Source organism: Acomys minous (genome assembly GCF_964271855.1).
Source record: "Acomys minous genome assembly, chromosome: 3".
Lineage (NCBI taxonomy): Eukaryota > Metazoa > Chordata > Mammalia > Rodentia > Muridae > Acomys > Acomys minous.
In genome coordinates, this window is record NC_140485.1 from 19,264,928 (window position 1) to 19,276,036 (window position 11,109).

The 11,109-nt window shown below is 48.2% G+C and overlaps 1 protein-coding gene across 1 annotated transcript in view; it reads right to left on the reverse strand.

Annotated features, from left to right (window-relative positions):
* STK35 (serine/threonine kinase 35) overlaps nucleotides 1-10,494 on the reverse strand; it is a 31,421-nt gene extending 20,927 nt beyond the window's left edge. Inside the window, exons 1-2 of the mRNA XM_084774234.1 lie at nucleotides 8,714-10,494; nucleotides 7,529-8,132 (exon numbers count right to left, since the gene is read on the reverse strand). Coding sequence (XP_084630360.1) covers nucleotides 7,529-8,132; nucleotides 8,714-9,214 — 1,105 coding nt within the window. The 5' untranslated portion in view covers nucleotides 9,215-10,494. The remainder of the gene's footprint in view (nucleotides 1-7,528; nucleotides 8,133-8,713) is intronic.
* Nucleotides 10,495-11,109: the final 615 nt, after the last annotated feature.

An 11,109-nucleotide genomic window follows, 5' to 3' on the forward strand; every position in this document is an offset into this window, starting at 1 on the left:
GCTCTATAATCCTCTTTTTGGCCACTAGCTAGCAAGCAAGCAGAGTCTACCTAAAGAGCTGAAAAATGAAACCACAACCAGAAGCCCAAACCCATCTAAATGGTAGGACGGACAGACAGACAGACAGACAGACAGACAGACAGACAGACAGACAGAAAGGAACAGCAGGAAATGTTCCCTGACAGTACGGAGAGAGAGGACAGCCATCGCATTCCTTTCTGCAAAGAACACATCAGATAGCAAGGGAACTTCTATTAGGAGATACGGAGGACAGGAAAATTATTATTTATACACAAAGCCAATAACTATGGTAACAAAGAGGAAAAAAGGAAAAGAAGTTGGCCAAAGGAACTATAACACAGATCTAGGTTGTTTAGAATCCCGGGGAAGAGAAGTTAGGTGAAAAGCAATCTAAGCTAGTCTGTAGGTGGGGCAGATAGAGCCTGAAGATGCCGGAGGAGCCCTGTGACAGAAACGCGGGACAGGGCAGCATCCTCAGAACCCAGGCAACACCATTGACCAAACAGGTAGGAACAGCAGAATGGTCCTTCTCTGAGCAGGCAAGGGCTGGGGTTCCCTCAGAGCAAGCATGCGCTCCTGTAGGATTCCCAGCTGCCCACCCAGAACAGAGGACACTTCTAGGATCCCACACTAGGATCCCAGCCTCAACCTACCTGGGCCTCTGCCAACTCATGACCGAGACCAAGGGAGGAGGCACAGACAGTGTCTCGCACTGAGTGGGAGTCTATGGAGAAGCAAGCTGAAGGGCAGTAACCAGAACAAACACAGACCTGAAAATAGTCTGAGTGACTGCAGACCCCACCTCCACCCTCGTGGCTAATTAGCTCTTTAGCTCACATGGAAGGTGACCAGGTCTTGGGAACATCTGACCTCAGCTTCAGATTTTTTACCCACTGAATCTGAGTATTTAACAGTACCCGACACCGGTCAGTGAATTAAGTCATGGGTATAGAACATATTGTGCAGAGCATAAGATACTTGTGGAGAATTGTATACTGACCATCATTAAAGTCCCTCAAAATCACCTGCAAGAAGGTGGGGTGGAGTGGGGCGTGCAGCTGCAGAACCCCGAAGAGGGTGTTACCAGATTCCCAGCAGCTGGGGTTACAGGAGGCAGTAAGCCACCTAGCACCAACGATGGGAGCCAAACTAAGGTCCTCGGGAAGAGCAGGAAATCCTCTCAACCACTGAACATGTCCTCAGCCCCCAGCTTTATGCTTTTATATTTTATTTATTTATTTTTATTTTTGAGACAGTCATGATACGTAACCCAGGCTGTCCCCACACCCTGGAATCCCGGGTGCGCCACCATACTCAAGTTGGAAATTATTGACTTCAATAATCCCGTAACAATACAGGCCATAGAATATTTTACTTGTTAGGCAAAAGATGACATTTACAACAAAAAGAAAGGTAGACTGTCCCATCTACATCATATGTCTTGGGCTGTGACAGCTGAAGCCAAATGCTAGACCAGGAGAGGTTAACTGCCAGGCATGCCTTGGACAGTGAATGAGGAGTTCCCACTGACGGAGGAGGAAAGGCATGGAAGACAGCTGGGCAGCTAACAAGTCATTAGGGGGTCTGAAACTGAGAATGAGGGCAGTCAAGGGAGGGAGCCAGAGTGGGACAGGGCAAACCATTTGAAGGCTTATATCAGAATTTAGTAGCTAATCTCTTGTGGTAATCAAAGAACTCAAAGCATTTCTCCAACTGTCCCTGCTCCAAACTGTAATCCTGGTAATTACACCCGTAATCCTGGTACTTCCCACCCCATTTTCAGGTGAGAAGACTGAGGCTCAACAGATTTAACTATTTGTCTTTCATCTTGAAGCTAACTCGGGGCACGACTCCTCATTCCTCCCTCAAAGCTTGATTGCTTCATGGTGCTAGCAGCAATTTCACACTGGGATATTCTATTTTCCTTGTTAAACAAGCTCCTTACATGTAGGCACTCGCATACACCACATAACTTAAGCTCCATCAAGTCCCTAGTGCTGGATCATCCAACAACAGAAAATACACTCCTTGTTGTGGTACGGAATTTTGATTGACTGAAGTATGCTTTGTGAGAGCTATTCGTCAGGGTTCAGCTAAACAGGGACCCAGCACGTGAGCCACTCGGGAGGGTTCCCAGCCCTAAGGACAGGGCTGAAGGGCAGACTCAAGGTGAACTGATACTCTACGAGGGAAGCTACGGTCTCCCTGAGAATTTGCACTATAAAAAACCTTACCCAAAGCAACCCCAATTAACCAATGTTCTCAATTAAGACAGGGTGGTGTCTGTCTCCTGGGGCTGGTTCCTAAAATCCCTACACATAGATGCCCCAAGGCATCCAAGAACAGATCCGAAAGCAGGTGCAGTGTCTTTGGCAGTACAGTAAGCAGCATCTAACACAGGCAGCAGCAATTAGTGGGTAGGATTAATACATTAGGATTAAGTTCTGTTAGTAAGTATAATTACACACATTTTACAAAGCAAAACAAATAAACCACAGTGCTGGACCTGCAGCCACGTTCTCAGGCATACCCCTAGCAATTATAAGACAGTAAGTCAGAAGGGCTGTACTTGACTCCTGGCTGGGTTACCTGTTTAGCTATTTTACACTTCATCAACTTCAATAGTTTGGATACCTCACCCTCGGAAAAACACAGTATCACTTCAAAAGATGATCAGAAGGCTGACTGAGCTATGCCATAAAGCCTTTACATACCAGACACATATCAGCAAGGTTTTGTTTGTTTCTGTTATTTATTTATCATTCTGATTTAGGACTCACTCTGTAGTCCTGGCTTACGCTTAAAGTGTTGGGATTACAGATATGAGCCGCTACAACTAGTTTCATCCAGTAATTTTTAGTAAAATTGGGAATAAAACCTTTGGACCCTAAATGCATTGTCTTATTGTATCCCATTAATTCTGAAGGTCCCCAGTGCCAGTTTTATCGATGTCAAGACAAAGACCATGCAATTCCACTAACTAGGCTCTCTAAATCCCAAGGCCTGCGTCACAGCACTGGAGAATTCAGAGTTGCTTTGTGGAAGCCTGGGCAAAGGATGACCACCCTGCCCAGAGCCCCTTAGGTTGCCTTAGCATCCAGCAACCCAAGAGTTTGCAGTTAAGTCACTTGCAGACTCCGGTTCCCCTACGCAAGCTCCTGGGTCAGCTACTTTTGTGCCTGCTTGCCTGGGCCACTAATGAAACTCTCAACAAGAGCCTGTTCAATAGGACACCACCAAATCACTTAGGTGCACATGGCTTCTGGAGGAAAGCCTGCAAAGCCTCTGATGCATCAAACCTGGCTCACCAAAAGCAGTCTAAATAAACATCAGAGCTTATCAAATAACAAGCCAGTCCCCCAGCTCTTCTAATTCCTGGTTGGATTTTTTTGTTTTGTTTTCTTTTGTTTTTCGAGACAGGGTTTCTCTGTGTAGCCTTGACTATCCTGGACTTTGTAGACCAGGTTGGCCTCGAACTCACAGCGATCCGCCTGCCTCTGCTGGGATTAAAGGCGTGCGCCACCACCGCCCAGCTCTAATTCCTAGTTTTAAGAGAGTTAGTCCACAATTTTTATGTGTTTGGGGAACACGTTACCTGTTTGTCAGAAAGATTTAGACTACGGCAAAAAATTTCTGGGTGTGAAAAGGAGTGAGGTGAGCTTGCTATTTTCTAAGTGACAATGACCTTAAGCTTTGTTTTAGGTACATTCAGGACAGGGGGTTTTAGGGATGGAAAACAAGGTGATAAAAGCAACTGTTGATGCCTTAATTCCCCTTTTCCTTGAAGGACTTCAAAGTTGAAAACTCCTGTTACTAACCCATCAATCACATTTACAGGACTATAATATGGTTTTTGTTTTGTTTTGTTTTTGTTTTTCGAGACAGGGCTTCTCTGTGCAGCCTATACACTCTTTATAGACCAGGATGGCCTCGAACTCAGCGATCTGCCTGCCTCTGCCTCCCCAGTGCTAGGATGAAAGGCGTGCACCACCACACCTAGCCTTAGTATGTTTTTTAAAAGCCCTACAGCTAGTTAGTGTTGGGCCACTACTTCATCTTGGTCAAGTCCTATCTTTTCAGAGCCCCTTATGAAACAGAGGCTAAAGGTTAGGGACAGAACCCTGTTGGGAGAGTGTTTGCCTCGCATACACAGAGCCACAGCTTTAATCCTCAACAGCACATATAGCAAGTATGATAGTGCATACCTTTAGCCCAAGCACTCAAGGCAGAGAATCCTTAGTTCAAAGTCATCTTTGGCTACATAGTGAACTTGAGGTTAGCCTGGGCTACCTGAGACCCTCTCCCCCATAATGCACCCCCACAAAAGGTCAAAAGCAGTATGAGACAGATACTCTGACCGCAGTGTACTTCTGGGTGGGACTTGTTGGGTCCATGCTCAGAAAAGATGAATTTAACCCACAGAAGCTAATGGAGTGAGATATGACTAAGAACGTAGTTTTTCTTTCTTTTTAAAAAAATTTTAAGATAAGGTTTCTCTGTGTAGCCTTGACTGTCCTGGATTCACTTTGTAGACCTGGTTGGCCTTGAACTCACAGGGATCCACCTGCCTCTGCTTCCCAAGTCCTGGGATTAAAGGTGTGCCCCACCACAACCCAGCTAAAATCTACTTTGGATACTTATTTATACATCAAGTTATTGCTGTAAACTATAAAACTGCTTTCTGTGTATTCACTAGAAGCTGAGGTAAGAGGGGGAAAGCACCTAATCTAGTGGTCTACTACTCTGCCACTTAAGGCCAGGGCACTGTCCTTTTCACATCACCCTTCTGCTAACCCTTCTCTTTCTCTCTTAAAATTTGCTCTACAACCCTCTGGCTAATGAGCTAACCTGTCACACTGGACAGTGACCCTGATCACCACTTATGCCTTCAACTTTCCAAATATCCATAATGGCTAAAAAAGTGTCCATCCCGGTCCCGTCCCGTCTCCCAATACTACCAGAGGCATGCAGGAAATCATTCTCAATTATGAGAAACAGGGCAAAGAATGGTTGCAAAGAAACCATTTGGGTTTAAGGAAAGCTATCCCTGGTTATCTCTAGACTTCCTTTCAGCATTGCTATCACTGGACAGCAACAGCATGTTAAAAACCCAGGGCCACGGGACAGATAACAGTGATAAAGAAGTTTGAGTCTTTGTTTTCCACTTTACTGTTAGCAAGGAAAAATTGGCCATGTACTATTTTATTTGCTAAATTGGCATATGACAGCTTAACTGTCATTTTCACAAGGAGAGACAATACATATTAAGACTCCAAATTAAATTAAAACAGACAATATTAAGTATGTGTGTGACCCAAATGAAAAAAAAAATAATTTCTCTAGTTTTAGCTAACAAAGGGAGGATGAAAAGACTAGTGCTGCTTTCAACTACTGTTCCAACCACACAGGAAACGTGTTCCATAGTCAACGTCTGGGAGACTTCAATAAGAGATAATGATGGAAGCGATTCCGAAAGAAGCCTGAACTTAATGAGGCAGTGGATTCCTTATAGAATACTTATTCTCAGCATGTACAACCACCTCATGACAGAGACAGCCCATCTTAGGATAAAGACACGCTCCCTGTGGGTTTTGAACTTGTCCCGTGTCATCAAACAATTCAGAACAAGCCAGGACTGCAAGTGAGGCCTAAACTCCAGGGCGTTCAACACTTGCTATGTTGCCACTGTCTGCTGTAAGATTCTTTTTTTTGGGGGGGGGGGGTGTTGAGACAGGGTCTCTGTGTATCCTTGGCTGTCCTGGACTCACTTTGTAGACCAGGCTGGCCTCGAACTCACGGCGATCCGCCTGCCTCGCAAGTGCTGGGACCAAAGGCGTGTGCCACCATGCCCAGCTTTAAGATTCTTTTAAAATGCTACTGTGAGAAAAGCGTTAAAGCATTTATTTGTATACCAGGACAATCAGCAAGGGCTGTTAACTCAAGGTAGAAAGTATTGTTGGCAATGCAAATTCATACAGCCCAAACACAGTATTAAAATAGGGACATACCAAACAGTAAGTATGTTTCTTTGTACTCAATCAAGAACTTGGTATATAAAAGGACTACGAAAATAAGTGATGAGAATGAGGACGAAGCAGAAGACTCTCCCTAGAATGTCTTTAAAAAAGAAAAAGCATCCACTCTCCTTTTCAGACCGGACAAGCCGTGCAGGAAAGGCCGCAGACATCTCCGTCACACCCATCCATTGCTAAATTACTTCAAAACTCTGCAAGGGGTTCTCCTGGGATCTTACGGCAAAATCTGACAGATGCTCCAAAAAGATTTTAGGAAATCTAGCAGAAAATCCTACCCATTCGTCTAAGTTCACCCTCAGGTGGGGAAGGCGGCATTACACCTGAGAAGCCCTCTGAGGCTGACCAGTCTGGGTTCAAAACACTTCAGCTTCAAGGACACAGGAATTGAAGCCAGGAGTCCATGTCTTTCAAGCTGATTAACCTTAATCAAGTTGTATTTGTTCCCTCTAAGGCTTAGTTTCTCTATTTATAGAGAGGAGACAGAATTTACTTTTATAGCTATTATCCACCACTGCTCTAGCGCTCAGATTATAGCTGGGGCTCTGTGAGTCACTCTGCGCCAGGACTCTCCTGCCACAGGAAGCCTCCGCTGTCTCCCCCACTGTCTCTCTCCTCTAGTAGTTCACCCAGAAATGCAACACCACCCCTTTGGCCTCAAGAAGCCCATTTTCTGTTTTTGTTTTTGTGCAAAACCACTTCTCAGCCAGCCCTGGAAGTTATGAAAAGGACTGAGATTGTAAAATAACAGGAAAAGATGTAACACTGTTTTGTTATGTGACAGCTCTTGGCCCACCTGTAGGGGTTGTGTGTGTGTGTGTGTGTGTGTGTGTGTGTGTGTGTGTGTGTGTGTGAGAGAGAGAGAGAGATTAACCTTCGTGCCTCAGAGACTAAGTTGAGAAACAACTGAATGATTGTCTGCCCTCTGGTAAAGGGGTGGGGTTCTCAGAGGAAACTTCACACTTGGGAGGCTAGGTTTGGGAACGGACTTGGAAGTTACCAGAAAAGTAGAAACCAGGAAAGGAGACTGTGTGGGTGTGTCTGCTAATTCCCCCCCCTCCCCAATGTTATGAAGAGAGAAAGAGGCATAAGGGGGCTCTGCAGGTCTGCCAACAACTTTGAATCCCACCAGGCCTATTCTTCACCCATCTTTAAAACGCTGGACTTGTAATTATGGCTAAAACCCCACTGCGTGAGTACTTAAAAAGCTTAGCACTTCCACGATAGCCAGGGCTACACAGAGGAACCCTGTCTCAAAAAACAACAAAAACAAAAACTTAGTGAACAAAAAGCTTAGCACTTAGTGAGCTTGTTGTGGATTGCCCTAACAGACTGTGGGGGGTACAGACTGTGTTTTTGCGGTGTCCCCAAGGCTGGGGACAAGGGCCTCAGCGCGCCAGAGACAGCTATTAGGGCTGAGCAGTTCGGAGAACAGGGGGATCCAGGACAGGGCAGGGCTGCCTGCAGTACGCTACCTTTGAGCGAGGTCTCCACCAGGCGCAGGTACAGTTGTGAGCTCTTGTTGCCGTGAGTCATGCGCTGGGCTAACCCATTGCGCTGCAGGACGCACTCCTCAAACTGCACGATATTCTGGTGGCGCCGCTTGAGGCTGGTCAGGGCCCAGAATTCTGCTAGCGCCAACTCCACGTTCTCGGGAGCGTCACAGCGGATCTTCTTGACTGCCACCCTGGCCCCACTGCGCCCGGCCACAGCCTCATAAACCACGCCGTAGCTGCCGCGCCCGATCTCCGCCAACAGGCTGTAGCGCGGCCGCGCAGGGCTAACAACGCCGCCGCCGCCATCCGGCCGCCGCCGGGCCAGGAAGGCCTCGCCCGAGGCCTCGGCCATAGCCGGATCCATGGCCTGGGCCGCCGGCCTCAGCTTCTCGCAGAGCACCCGCTGCACTGGGCTTCGCCTTTTCCGCTCCGGGCTTTTTGTCCCTCTGCGGGCTCCGTTCTCTTTCCCCGTTTCCATGGCTGCGGGGGGCGGGGGGAGCAGCAACGGCGCCGCCCGGGGCCCCCCTGCCTCATCCCTCCGTCTAGCCCCGAGATGCGGAGGAGCGGGACCTTGGATTGTGATCTGAGGGCGAAAGAATCAAGTTAATACCACTAGGCCGAGAAGGGCAGACAAGGAGCGCTCAAAGTATCCAGAGTCCCACCTCCGCCGCCAGTCGCGGCCCCTTTAAGAAGGAGCCGCCGCCTCGGATTGAACGGGGGAAGGGAAAAGGAAAGCGGGAAAGACGGAACCACCGGGAAGTACAGAGGGAGGGCCGGAAGCCGAAGCACAAACCGTCCCCTTTCTCCATTGATTTACCCGTCAATTGTACGGGAAAATAAAGCAGCATGGAGCTTCACCACCTAAGACACCCGTCTTCAGGAGCGACTCGGGCCGCTCAAACTTTTCTGATGCTCAGCAGCCTCCCATCCGCCCCCTCCCCACGTCCTAAACGGAGTTCTCTCCCGGGGTCAAACAGTCCTTTGAATTAAACCCAGCCGAGCCCAGTGGGTCGATCCAAAGCCCCCGGGGCCGGCGGGTGGAGACTGGCTAAAAGTTCGGCTTCCGAGGACGACAAGCCGAGGCCCCGACGGCCGTCCCGGCGTGCTGTGCAGCCGTCGGGGCTCCCGCCTCGGCCCTCCCTCCTTCCCTCCACTCGCTCTCACCTGGCCGGCGCTGTTCCTCTTCCGGGCGGACCGGTTCCCCGCTGGAGCCCGCGCCGGAGGATGGTCCGTTCCAAGCCGGAGTTGTCTGCCGAGGCGAGCGGGTCGCGAGATGCCGAGCCGGATTGGACGTGTAGCCGGCCGCGGCGCGGCTCCTGTGATGACAGCGACGCTCCCGGGGGAGGCCTCGGCTTCCAGGTTCCCGTGGCCGTCCTCGAGTTCGCGCCAGCTGAGCACTTTACGTAACCTCTTTATGTAAGCTGCACCTCCCGCCGCTGCCCTGGTCAGTGGAGATTCCTGGTGGCCCATCCCCCAGGAGGCCAGCCGACAGCGGCGCCGCCTCTGCACGGCCGACGCCGACCCGGCAGCCGCGACAGCCCGGAACCAATCACCGGCGAGAACAACCAACCAACAAAAAGAGCGCGCCAAAATCCCGCGACTGGTGCCGACGGCCCTCGGGAGTCCTCTGCGCTCCGCAAACGCCTTTCCGGACCTGCGCTGCATTTCGCCTCCACGCCCGCACTCGGCACTTTATGCTGATTGGGTGAATGGCTTCGGTTTAATTGATTCACAGCTCGGGCCTGGGTTAAAAACGCTGATCCTCACGCCCACTAATGACCCCAGTGATCTCAGCCGCGCGTAATCCTCTATATCCTCTGCCGAATCGGGTGGTCCGCACTTCCCCTGGGGGCAAAGAAGTAAATGAAATATGATGGCTGGCTAATTGAAGTGCCCGATATAAGCTGCTTTGGGCTTGGATTTTGGGCACCCTCCTCCCGTCCGCCCATTGCAGGGGGAGGGACCACAATGGCTATGTAATTAAGAATGATCTTCAGCCAGAGTGGTGGCACACGCCTTTAATCCCAGCACTCCAGAGGCAGAGGCAGGCGGAGCTCTGTGAGTTCGAAGCCAGCCTGGTCTACAGAATGAGTTCCAGGACAGCCAAAGCTACGCAGAGAAACGTGTCTCAAAAAACAAACAAAAAAATGATCTTGGACTCTTCTTCTTGCCATCATCTCCTGAGTAATTAGAGTAAAGGCATGCACCACCACACCCAGTTTTTACACCCTAGGAATCAAACCCAGGGCTTTGTGCATGCTATGCAAGCGCTTTACCAAAGAAAGCTCTTAGGCATGGGTTTTTAAATATTTTGTGCCCTGCTTTGTACTCCAGTGCCTAGATGTCCAGTAAATATTTTGTAAGCTATTTCTCCAGATATCGAAGGATCATAACTAGAGTTTCTGCTACACCCTATTTTTAAGTCTGGGGAAAGAGCAGAGCAGCGGACTTAATTGCGGTTCTTTGTCACTGAAGGTGTCAATCAGCGTTGTGTCTTAGTAGAGGTTTCAGAGTTAAAGTACTTAGAACAGAAGAGTTTTACATAATAAATAGTAGACATTGTAGGCACACAAGCACACAAGATAGATAAAATGTAATGTAAAAGAGTGAACGGAAGCTGGGCTTGGTGGCGCACGCCTTTAATCCCAGCACTTGGAAGACAGAGGCAAGCGGATTGATGTGAGTTCGAGGCCAGTCTGATCTACAAAACAAGTCCAGATACACAGAGAAACCCTGACCCTGCCTCAAAAAACCCTAAAAATAAAACAAAACAAAAAATGAGTTTCTGAAATTTCTATAACTTTTGTGTATGTAGATAGTCACGTGTACACCCAGTATAAGAATGGTACAGAAGTCTCACCCTTTTGCCAGAATTACATTGTTTTGCTATATTTTCATTTTCTGTGTACATAAATATATATGTATAAACATTATGTGTGTGTATATGCTTTTATAAATGCTTTGGATTTAGATGTCACACACACACTATATATATATATAGTTTTGTTTTGTTTTTTTGAGACAGGGTCTCTGTGTGAACCTTGGCTGTCCTGGACTCGCTTTGTAGACCAGGCTGGCCTCAACCTCACTGAGATCCACCAGTCTCTGCCTCCAGAGTGCTGGGACTAAAGGCTTGTGCCACCACACCCTGCTTTCACACAAGATTTTGAGGTAGGCACATAATTCAGTTGTAGCAGTCTCTTTGGAAAATGACATTGGTCTGAGTAATGAATGGCAAGAAAGCTAGTCATGCCAAAGCTAGTGGTGGGGACATTGCAAGGAAAAGAACAGCAAGTACGAAAGTGATGGAACAAGACTGGTGCTAAGCTTTATCTATTAAAGAGACTATCAGAGCCGGGTGTGGTGGTACGTGCCTTTAATCCCAGCATTTGTGTGGCAGAGGCAGGCAGATTCTTGAGTTCAAGGCCAGCAAGAGAGGAGAGAGACTGAGAAAATTAGAATTTAAAATGGCCTGGGTGATGGCTCAGTGGTAAACCCATTTGCCGAGTGAATATATAGACTTGATTTTAATTCTCTGAGCTGACAAAAAGGTGGAAAAA